General features: G+C 62.5%; 1 protein-coding gene across 1 annotated transcript; it reads left to right on the forward strand.

Annotated features, from left to right (window-relative positions):
• The first annotated feature begins 939 nt into the window (after positions 1 to 939).
• On the forward strand, positions 940 to 11,298 carry MCOLN1 (mucolipin TRP cation channel 1). The gene is made up of 14 exons (XM_002722009.5): positions 940 to 1,098; positions 3,772 to 3,977; positions 4,741 to 4,908; positions 4,986 to 5,151; positions 5,825 to 5,933; positions 6,182 to 6,278; positions 6,377 to 6,476; positions 6,755 to 6,861; positions 6,949 to 7,098; positions 7,179 to 7,280; positions 7,597 to 7,719; positions 8,354 to 8,569; positions 10,812 to 10,936; positions 11,016 to 11,298. Exons 1-14 carry the CDS (start codon positions 1,068 to 1,070, stop codon positions 11,050 to 11,052), a joined length of 1,737 nt encoding a protein of 578 aa, XP_002722055.1. The 5' UTR covers positions 940 to 1,067; the 3' UTR covers positions 11,053 to 11,298.
• Positions 11,299 to 11,454: the final 156 nt, after the last annotated feature.

Raw genomic sequence — 11,454 nt, forward strand, 5'->3', positions numbered from 1 at the left:
ATGCAAGCGAACACTCTGCCTCTCAAACAAGCAATGTCAGGGAATGGTACCTTCCAGCAGAAGCATGGCAAGATTTCGGATCTGAATTTGGGGAGGCATCCCAGTACCACTCACTGAACCACCACTTCTGTTACCCAAACCCTGTGAAGTGCTCTTGCATTTTCTCATCGCATTCTCTCAGCAGGAAATGGAGTATCCTCAGTTCACAAACAAGGGAACCAAAGCTCAAGGAGTCTTACGAATTCTGGCAGCACCCCAACACAGCCAGCATTGTCTGTCCTCCAGAGCCTGTATTCTCAGCAGCTGTGCAAAGGCCCTGGGGCCACCAAGGGAGCTAGACCCCAGGGCCCTCAAAGGAGGGGATGAGGAGTAGGCTTGTCTTTCCAGAGCAATGAGGTGAACTGAGTTCTTTGAGGGTGTCCTGCTGGAAGGTGGAGAGTGAGGAGGAGGGGTGCAGAGCCGGGCTGGGGTGAGAGCTGAGCTCACTGCAAGGGCCCAGGCCGGGAGGCGGGAGAGTATGTGGTCCTACTTGGTCTATTATTCAGGAGATAGGGTTTGCTGACAGTGCCAGGAGAGAGGCAAGGCTTTCTTGGAGGAAGGCAGACCTGAGACAGGACGCACAGAGGGTGAGGGGTCAAGCTCTGGCCGTGGAAGTCATGAGCTCGGCACAGGGAGCCAGGATGGAGCCAATTCTTGCAACGCTCAGAGCCAACTCAGAGCCAGCCCATCCCCCCCCCCCCCCCCAGCGACCGTCGGGGCTAGGACCGCACGACCGTCTCCGACCCGCAAGCTGCCGTCGACGAATCACGCATGCGCGTTGCTCCGGCCCGGGGCGGGAGGGGGGAAGAGGGCGTGTGTCGTGGCGCCGGGGGCGTGGCTTGGATTCGATCACGTGGGAGTCCCTTGGGGGTGCCCGGATCACGTGACCGCGCAGCGCGGGTCAGCTGACCCCTCAGGGTTTGAAGCGGGGCCGCGAGGGAGCGAGGCCGCAGTGACAGCGGCGGGCGCTCGGACCCAGGCTGCCCCGCCGCGCGCGCCCGCCCGCGCCCCGCGCTCCCCGGCCCGGCATGGCAGCCCCCGCGGGCTCGCGCGGCTCAGGTGAGGGCGCGCGCGGTGTCGCCGGTCCCCGAGCGCGGGCGGCGGAGCTCCCGGTCCACGGCGCCGACCTCTCGGCGTCCGCCAGGGGCGAGGCGAAGACGGGCAAACGCCTCCGAGAGGCTGGGCGGCGGATGGGCGGCTGCCTTCCGACCTTAGGCGGCGGGGGCGCTCCCGGGCCCGTGCTGTCAGAGTTTCCGAACTCAGGCCGGGGGTCCCAGGGCTGCCACTCGCTGAACTTGGCTGGAATTCAGCTTTGCAGAAACTCAGCCCCAGCCGAGACGCCAGCGAGAGGCGGGGCAAAGGCTCAGCTTCTCCCAACTCCAGCGGAGGGCTGCTCAATTTCGGATCTCCAGACTCGGGCTGTGGGTGCCATGCCTTGGGGAGACTAGGGGAAAGCCCCCTGGTGCTGGGCTCAGCGCCGGAGCTGGCCAGGGACAGCTGATAGGCTGTGATGCCGGGGAAGGAGGCAGGGCCCGCCTTCTGGCGTCCCTTCTCCCGGCTTGTAAACAACCACTGTGGCATCCAAGCTCTGGAAGGAGGAGCTGGGCCCTTCCTGCAGACAGATGGGGAGCTGCCCCAGTGTGTCCTGACACCCTGGCCCCAGCAGGAGATGGGATGCTCCCAGCCGGGCTGCAGGGGCTGTGTCAGGCAGAGGGCAGGCTGGCCGTGACCCTCTCGGGCTGGAAGGAGATAAGCAACACTCAGACAGCTTCTGTTGGCCGCAGAGGGGCTGAGGAGCCTACCCCCGGCAGATCGGAAGTGGAGCAGCCAGGACTTGAACTGGCGCCCATATGGGATGCCAGCACTGCAGGCGGTGGCTTTACCCACTACACCACAGTGTGTGCCCACACACCCCCATCTCTCTCTTTTTTTTTTTTTTTAAACGTTTTAATGTTTGAGAGAGAGAGAGATCTTCCATTGGCTGGTTCACTTCCCAAATGCCCGCACTAGTTGGGGGTGGGGAGCCACGCCAATGTCAGGGCCCTAGAACTCCATCTGGGTCTCCCACATGGGTGTCAGGGACCCAATCCTCGAGTCATCACTGCTGTCTCCCAAGGTGCACATCGGCGGGAAGCTGGCCTGGAAGCGGACCTGGGGCTGGAACCTAAGCACTCTGATATGGGACGTGGGGGTCCCCGGTGGCGGCTCGTGCTCGTCCGCCCCCACTCCCCCAGCGTCACAGTGACTGTGGCAGTGGCAGTGACCGAGCAGGGACCCCTTCGGTGTCCTGACAACTGTTGTTGCACCTCGTGCCTCTTGGTTGTACTTGCTGGATGAAGACCTTAGGGAGGCAGGGGTGGGGACGGGTGCCACCTGCTGGGGGAGTGGCAGGTCTGGAACTTGATCCTGGGGCTCTGTGACTTCCAGGAATCCAGTGCTCTTAAGGAAGATGACGTGAGCTTCCAGCAAATGCGTCGCGTGGTCATTACTGCTGTTGTCAGTCACGCTCCGGCAGGCCTGTGGCTTGTGCGCGGGGCCGCCGCACGGGCCACGTTGTGATGGGGGCGAAGGTCATCCTTTGGGTATTTGTCCAGAGCAAAGTGGAATACGGGCTGCACTCTGGGCTTGTGCCTGCCGCCTGGAATTGGCACGAGCCCAGGGCTCTCGGATGCCCTGCGAGGAGCCAGGGGAAGCAGTCGTTTCCTTGTCACGAGTCCCTGGCAGGCGCGTTGAGGGGATGTTGTGACATCTACCATGTACCAGCTCGTGCTGAACGCTGTATACGCTGTCCCGTGAGAGGTGACCATTGCCCCATTCTGCAGATGAGGAAGTGAAGGCTGAGAGAACTGGTGAGCATTGGTGCCGGGAACCAGACTGGGGCCTTCTGACGTGCACATCTGGCTCACCACCTCTGCGTAGGCCTGCTGCAGCAAGCCAGGACGTGTGGCCGGTTTTCTGGACGTCTCAAAGCGCCTCTTTATCTAGATCATCTTTGTTTAAAAAAAATTTATTTATTTGAAAGGCAGAATGACAGTGAGAGACAGTGAGAGAGATCTGCTGGTTCACTCCCCAAATGATCACAATAGCCAGGGCTGGGCCAGGCCAAAGCCAAGATCCTGGAACTCCATCCAGGTCTCCCACGTGGGTGGAAAAGGCCCAACTACGTGGGCCACTCCCTGCTGCTTTCCCCGGAGCACTGGCAGAGAGCTGGATTGGAAGCAGAGCAGCTGGGACTCGAACCAGCGTCTGATATGGGGTGCCCGCGTTGCAAGCATTGCTTTAATTGGCCAAGCTCCAGCATCTTGGGGAAGGGGGAAGGAGGCAGAGGAATTTGTCCAGGACTTTTTTTTTTTTCTGAAGGTTTGTTTATTTATTTGAAAGAGTTACAGAGAGAGAGGGAGAGATAAAAAGATCTTTCATCCCTTGGTTCACTCCTCAAATGCCTGCAACAGCTGGAGCCAGGCCAGACCAAAGCCCAGAGCCAGGAACTCCATCTGGGTCTCCCATGTAGGTGGCATTTACCCAAGTACTTGGGTCATCGTCGGCTGCTTCCCCAGGCACATTAGCAGGGAGCTGGATCGGAAGTGGAACAGCGGGGACTCAAACCGGTGCCCAGTCAGCCGCTTAACCCACTGCACCACAATGCCAGCCCTTTGCCCAGGTCTTGAGTTGAGCCTGTGGCAGGCGGGGCTGCCTAAGCCTGGTTTTCACTGCCCTCCCCTGTTCCCACAGAGACGGAGCGGCTCCTGACCCCCAACCCTGGGTATGGGACCCAGGCGGGGCCTCCAGTGGCCCCTCCTACCCCCCCAGAGGAGGAGGACCTGCGTCGCCGCCTCAAGTACTTTTTCATGAGTCCTTGCGACAAGTTCAGAGCCAAGGGACGCAAGCCCTGCAAGCTGATGCTGCAGGTGGTCAAGATCCTGGTGGTCACCGTGCAGGTGAGACGCGCCCCCCCCTCCCCGAAGGAGCTCCTTGGAACAGGAACCCGGTCCGCCCCCACTCCCCCAGCGTCACAGTGACTGTGGCAGTGACAAAGCAGGGACCTCCACGGTGTCCTGGCAACTGTTGCCCCTCTTGTGTGCGGTGAGGCCACTGAAGCTCAGAGAGGTTGGGGGGCTTGGATAAAGCCACATAGCGGCAGAGCCCTGGGAGCTGGGATTTGGGTCCAGACTGGGTGACGCCACACTGACCCTCACAGGGAGATCACCTGCTGGCTGTGTAGACGGCTGATTCTCCCTCCTTCGCGCTGGGCACTGGGGATGCCAGATAAATGAGACCTAGCCCACTGCCCGGAGTTCTTGCTTCCGGTACAGGCAGGGCTGTGACCTCCCCTTGGTCAAAGGGCCCTCCGTGGGCCTGGCACTGAAAGTCTGGCTTCTGCATCCAGCGCTCACTCCTTTGATTCTGTTTTGAAGTCAAAAAGAGAAGAGGTTACTTTTGGGCTCACAGTCCTGGCCCAAGGCCAAAGGTCCACCTCTGGTCACGGCTGCCTTGCTGGCAAAGTCCCGAGGCGGTGAGAGATGGAGCCCGGCCAGTGGACAGCAAAGCCCAATCAAAACAAGGCATAGGTGCCCTGCCCCACCTTAGGAGGGCCCGGCCTGCCCCAGGGGACACCTCCTGGACCCTCCATCTCCTGGCCCTCCGCCTGGGCCCCGAGGGGTCCCCTTCCCAGCGGCACCCCTCCCCTGCCCCTCTCAACAGCTCATCCTGTTCGGGCTCAGCAACCAGCTGGCTGTGACGTTCCGGGAAGAGAACACCATCGCCTTCCGACACCTCTTCCTGCTCGGCTACTCAGATGGGGCGGATGACACCTTCGCGGCATACACACGGGAACAGCTCTACCAGGCCATCTTCTACGCCGTGGACCAGGTGCGGGTGGGCAGCACCTGGCGGCCTGTGGCCGGGCCTGGCCAGGACTCACTGGCCCTCCTCTTCTCTGCCTGCAGTACCTGATGCTGCCTGATGTGTCGCTGGGCAGGTACGCCTACGTCCGGGGTGGCGGCGGCCCCGGGGCCAACGGCTCAGCACTGGCTCTCTGCCAACGGTACTACCACCGAGGCCACGTGGACCCAGCCAACGACACCTTTGACATTGACCCGCGGGTCGTCACAGGTGAGTGGGCCCCTGTCGGCACGGCTGCTGGGAGCCAGGTCCTGGGGGTGCCTTGTGCCCCTTCTCAGATGAGGTTGCCCTGGTGTGTGCCTGGCTGATGCTCTAGGGAGGGAGGGAAAGCCCCTCCCCCCATTTTTTTTTAGACTATTGATGTATTTGAAGGAGTGACAGAGAGAAATCACCCATCTGCTGGTTCACTCCCCAAATGGCTGCAACAGCTGAGGCTGGGTCAGGCTGAAGCCAGGAGCCAGAAACTCCATCCATCCAGGTGTCCCATGTGGGTGGCAGGGACCTGAGGACTTGGGCCATCTTCGGCTGCTTTCCGAGGCGGGTTAGCAGGAGGCTGGCCTGGGAGTGGAGCAGCTGGGGCTTGAACTGGGTGTGTGTGGGTGCTCTAAGCGGCAGCTGAACCCACTGTGCCACAGTACCTGCCCTACACCCGCTGTTTCTCAGTGGCAGCATTTGCTGTACTTTTGGGGGCCCTGAGAACACTGGGCCCCAGGGTCTCTGCGGGGACTGAGACGGCCCAGGCTATACCCCGGGGTGGGGGTGGGGCACTGACAGTGACTACGGAACCACAGCACAAAGTGGGAAGTGAAGTAGGGAAATCTCCATGGGGGACTCTGGGGGAGCCAGCACCCCCTGAAGCCCCTCCCTGACTCCCTGTCCTCAGACTGCATCCAGGTGGATCCCCCCGAGAGACCCCCAGGGCCCCCCAGTGAGGATCTCGCCCTCTTGGACAGCAGCTCCAGTTACAGGAACCTCACGCTCAAATTCCACAAGTACTGGCCACTCGCCCGAGGGAGCTGCTGCAGGGCTGGATGGGGCGGGGCGGGGAGGGGGGGAGGCAGGTACCCTCACTTCCCTATTAGCGGCGGCGGGGGAGCCAGGCACATGCACCCCCAGCACGGACGCCTGCTGTACAAGCACTTCTTGAGCCAGCTGCAGCGTCAGCACGCGGCTGGGGCCCGGCCCTGGGAAGGGACAGAGCCCACGGTGCCCCCTGCCCCTCACCCAAGCCAACCCCCAGGCTGATCAACGTGACCATCCACTTCCAACTGAAAACCATCAACCTTCAGAGCCTCATCAACAACGAGATCCCAGACTGCTACACCTTCGGCGTGCTGGTGAGGACCCCGCGCCGACCTGGGCGGTGGGGGCGCAGCTGGGTCTGGGGGCCTCGGGGCCTCCAGGGTTTATCCTGCCCCTGCCCGGCCCCCTGCAGATCACGTTTGACAACAAGGCCCACAGCGGGCGCATCCCCATCCGCCTGGAGACCCGGGCCCACATCCAGGAGTGCAAACACACCAGCGTCTTCAGGCACGGTGAGGCCCCGGCCCCACGCCCGCGCCGGCCAGTGGGCCTGACCTTTCTGAGGCGCCTGCAGCCTCAGACCGGCACTGGCCGTGGGCCTCGTCCTGCCTGGGGGCCCCTGAACTCCACAACTATCCAAGGGCCCTGATTACCCATCTCCCCGAGCAACCCGGAGTCCCCTGACCGTCAGCACCACTCGCACAGCACCCCCCAGGTCTCCAGCTTGGCCTGGGCTTCCCAGCACCCCGTACCCTCCTCGGCCCTACCCGCCACCCGCTTCTTCCCGCAGGAGACAACAGCTTCCGGCTCCTGTTTGACGTGGTCGTCATCCTCACGTGCGCCCTGTCCTTTCTGCTGTGCGCCCGCTCGCTGCTCCGCGGCTTCCTGCTGCAGAACGTGAGGCTCCAGCCCAGCCCTGGGGCCGCCGGGGCCAAGGCTTTGAGGGTCCTGGGCCCTCACCGCCCCCCTCCCACCCCCTCGCAGGAGTTCGTGGGGTTCATGTGGCGGCAGCGGGGCCGGGTCATCAGCCTGTGGGAGCGGCTGGAGTTTATCAACGGCTGGTACATCCTGCTGGTCACCAGTGACGTGCTCACCATCTCGGGCACCATCATGAAGATCGGCATCGAGGCCAAGGTGAGGCGTGCCCAGGCGCTGCCCGTGCCCAGGCCCGCACAGGGCCGGCCCACGGGGGTTGACCTGGCTCCCACCCCCAGAACCTGGCGAGCTACGATGTCTGCAGCATCCTCCTGGGTACCTCCACGCTGCTCGTCTGGGTCGGCGTCATCCGCTACCTGACCTTCTTCCACAAGTACAACGTGAGCCCCACACACGCAGCCCGGGCCTGGACCCGGGTGGCTAACCCCTGCCTCCACCCCAAATAAACCTGACACACACAGCACTCACCAGCCCTGTCCGCTGGCCTGTCGCCAGCCTCTGCTCTGTACCTGTCCACCCCAGGTATACCTGGGCAGGCCCCGGGAGCCCGCCCATTTGTCCCCAGCCAGCTGAGTCCTGCCCCCTCTAAGCACGCTCCGGCCTCTCTGCCTGCCTCACCACTCCCAGCCAAGGGCCCACAGCCTGCCTCAGGGCGCCATCCACGCCTTCACCGCAGGCCCCTCTGCCCCCCCACAGATTCTCATCGCCACGCTGCGGGTGGCACTGCCCAGCGTCATGCGCTTCTGCTGCTGCGTGGCTGTCATCTACCTGGGCTACTGCTTCTGCGGCTGGATCGTGCTGGGGCCCTACCACGTGAAGGTAGGGGCTCAGTGCACACCGTGGGGGGTCCCTGGCTCCACCCGCCCCCGGGATGGCACCCCCTGGGCCCCCCCAGCCCTGGCGTCTCTGTTGTGACACTGAATGGACTGCCTTGACCCCTGGTTCTGAACCAGCAGGTCTGTAGCAATTCTGCCATCTGTCCCTTCTGACCTGGTGACCCTGAGACCCTGACCTTGACCTTATGACCTTGTACATTGTCAGAGTCTCAGGTTACACTACCTACAGCTTTCTCAGTCTCTCTGCCCCTTGAGGAGTCCACCCATTGACCCTATGACCTTGCCCTCATGACCCTGGCATTGCCCCTGTGACCTTGGCCTTGCCCCCCGTGACCCTGGCATTGCCCCCCATGACCGTGGCATTGCCCCCTGTGACCCTGGCCTTGCCCCTGTGACCTTTGCCTTGCCCCCTGTGTCACTGACATTGCCCCAATGACCTTGGCCTTGGCGTTGCTCCCTGTGACCTTGGGCATTGCCCCCCATGACTGTGGCCTTGCCCTCCATGACGTGGCCTTGCCCTCTGTGACCGTGGCCTTACCCCCGTGACCTTGGCCTTGCCATGCTGCCCTCAGCACCCCCTCCTGACGCTGTTCCTCTGCCTGCCTGCCCGCCCGCAGTTCCGCTCGCTCTCCATGGTGTCCGAGTGCCTCTTCTCGCTCATCAACGGGGACGACATGTTTGTGACGTTCGCAGCAATGCAGGCACAGCAGGGCCGCAGCAGCCTGGTGTGGCTCTTCTCCCAGCTCTACCTCTACTCCTTCATCAGCCTCTTCATCTACATGGTGCTCAGCCTCTTCATCGCGCTCATCACTGGCGCCTACGACACCATCAAGGTCAGCCGCCCGCCTGCCTCCCTGGGCTCCGTGGGCGGCCACGGGGGCGGGGAGGGCCTGGGGGACACAGTAGGGTGAGCGAGCAGAGGAGGCCTCCTGGGAGGGGGCACTGTGACTGAGGCTGGGAGTTGGGGCCCGACGCCGTCCAGTCGGGCCAGGCGGCTTCCCCAGGCTGTGAGCCGAGACACAGAGTTCCAGGAGCTGCCCGAGGTTGACCACTGAGCCACGGGCCGTCTGATGTGGAAGCTGTGGCCTGCACCTCTCTGCCCCGCCGGGTGGCCTCGGCAGCTGCTGTCTGCAATCCTGGTGGTTCTCCTCCAGGTCACGCAGGTCAGGGAAGGGGAAGGAGGCAGGGCCGGGGAGACCGGAGTCAGGCCTGTGGCAGGTGGGGCTCTGTGCCAGCCATGGAGGACACTCAGCCGTCCACCATCTGTGCAGGGCCACTGGTGACAAAACGACCTCGCTTTTAATTTTTTAAAGGTTATTTACTTGAAAGGCAGAATGACAGAGAGGGAGAGACAGAGAGAGGTCTTCCATCCGCTGCTTCACTCCCCAGATGGCTGCCACGGCCGGGGCTGGGCCAGGCTGAAGCCGGGAGCCAGGCGCTCCATCCAGTCCCCCCATGTGGATGGCAGGGGCCCAGGGACTTGGGCCATCTTCAGCTGCTTCTCCCAGGCCATTAATTAGCAGGGAGCTGGATCGGAAATGGAGCAGCCGGGAATCATACTGGCGTCCAGATGGGATGCCAGCATTGCAGGCGGTGGCTTCATCCGCTCTGCCACAGCACCAGGCCCATGAATGGACGGCTAACGGGCAGTGACCGACTGGTGAGAGACAGACGAAGGCGGTGTGGGTGGTCACAGAGGATCCCTGCCCAGGCTGACATGCGGATGCTCTGTCCATTACGCAACACCAGCCACGTGCCGCTATTTAAAAATTTTTTTTTAAGGATTTTATTACTTTGAACGAAAGGGAGAAGGGACAGAGAGATTTCCATCCACTGGTTCACTCCCCAAATGTTCAAAACAGACAGGACTGGGCCGGGCTGAAGCCAGGAGTTAGGAACTCCATCCGGGTCTCCCATGTGGGTGCAGGGGCCCAAGCACTTGGGCCGTTTTCCACTGCTTTCCCAGACATTCAGCTCCCAGGACTGGAACCAGCGCTCCGATATGGGATGCCAACGTCACAGGCAGTAGCTTAACCTGCCGCACTACGACGCTGGCCACCACTGTTTAAATGTTGAATCAAGATGAAATCCAGGCCGGCGCCGCGGCTCACTAGGCTAATCCTCCGCCTTGCGGCGCCGGCACACTGGGTTCTAGTCCCAGTCAGGGCACTGGATTCTGTCCCTGTTGCCCCTCTTCCAGGCCAGCTCTCTGCTGTGGCCAGGGAGTGCAGAGGAGGATGGCCCAGGTTCTTGGGCCCTGCACCCATGGGAGACCAGGAGAAGCACCTGGCTCCTGCCTTCGGATCAGCGCGGTGCACCGGCAACAGCACGCCGGCTGCAGCAGCCATTGGAGGGTGAACCAATGGCAAAGGAAGACCTTTCTCTCTGTCTCTCTCTCTCTCACTGTCCACTCTGCCTGTCCAAAAAAAAAAAAAAAAAAAAAAAAAAAAAAAAAAAAAAAAAGATGAAATCCAGTTCCAAATGCAATTCCTCACTCGCACCATCCACCCCTCGAGTGCCCCAAAGCCAGGGGTGGCCAGCGACAGAGCTACTGGACAGCAAGGATGTCAGACCTTCTCATCATCTCAGACGGTCCTGGACTGAAGGGATGGGAGCCCCGCAAGCACACCTGGGGGTGGGGGTGGGGAGGAGCCAGGTCCAGCCAAAGCAGAGGCCAGCAGGAACCTGGGGGGGGGGGGGGGCTTGGAGAAGCGTGGTCCTGGCTCAGCAGCAGGTGTGTGCACCCCTTGCTCCCAGCCGTCCGTGGACACATGCCTGGGCCTCGTAGTACCACTCGGATGCCACACACCTGTGGCAGCCTGGGGTGGGTGTGCAGGGTCAGGCCTTAGGCACTGGGCTCGCAGCAGGTGCCACCAGACTGACAACCATGGGCCCTGTGTGCACCTCCAGGGGCCAGCAGAGGATGTGGATGCAAACCCTGAGGAACACGAATCCAGCACGTGCAAAGGCCCTGGGGCGGGGAGGATGGGGGGCGAGGGAGAAGAATGCCTGCTCCTGGCAGGAACTGGGCCTAGGGGAGGTGTCAGGGAGAGCAGGTGCCGCTTGTCTCGCCAGCACCCGGGGGCAGGAGCCGAGAAGAGTGAGCTGCAGGCCTACATCGCGCAGTGCCAGGACAGCCCCACCTCCGGCAAGTTCCGCCGTGGGAGCGGCTCGGCCTGCAGCCTGCTCTGCTGCTGCCGGTGAGTCCCGGGCGGCTGGGGGTGGGGCAGGGGAGGAGCCCCAGGGCGTTGACGCCCCGCCTCCCGCCCCCCTCTCCAGGGACCCGTCCGAGGAGCATTCGCTGCTGGTAAATTGACCTCGACCCCGACTGCCGCTGGACCTTAAGCCCCCCGCCCCGCCACTGCGCTCCCGGACTGTAGGGGCGGACCCCCGCGTATTTATTTTAGGGTTTGCTTTTAAGGATCCGCTGCCTGCGGCGCCCTGTGAGGGCCTGGGCAGGTGCGATCAGACACTGGGGGGAGGGCGAGGACCGAAACGGGGCGGGTGTTACAATAAACGGAAAAATATCTTCAAAAAACAAATAAATACACGGGAAAACAAACTTGTGCTCTTTTCTAGCGGGCGGGGCAGCCCTGGAGGCAGCCGGCCCGCGGCCCCTTTAAGGCGCCCGCACACTCAGCTAGGAGCGCGGGGTGCGACCCTCCCAGCACGGCGGCGGGCGGGGCTGTGGCGCGCCCTGCGGCGAGTCATTTAAAGG

This window comes from Oryctolagus cuniculus (assembly GCF_964237555.1).
Source record: "Oryctolagus cuniculus chromosome 16 unlocalized genomic scaffold, mOryCun1.1 SUPER_16_unloc_1, whole genome shotgun sequence".
NCBI classification, from domain to species: Eukaryota; Metazoa; Chordata; class Mammalia; order Lagomorpha; family Leporidae; genus Oryctolagus; species Oryctolagus cuniculus.

Excerpts from the sequence above, each read along its gene's own strand:
- MCOLN1 (XM_002722009.5), top strand. The coding sequence starts at position 1,068 with ATGGCAGCCCCCGCGGGCTCGCGCGGCTCAG. Across the intron at positions 6,477-6,754 it reads CACCAGCGTCTTCAGGCACG|GAGACAACAGCTTCCGGCTC; the intron begins GTGAGGCCCCGG and ends TTCTTCCCGCAG. Across the intron at positions 10,937-11,015 it reads AGCCTGCTCTGCTGCTGCCG|GGACCCGTCCGAGGAGCATT; the intron begins GTGAGTCCCGGG and ends CCCCCTCTCCAG.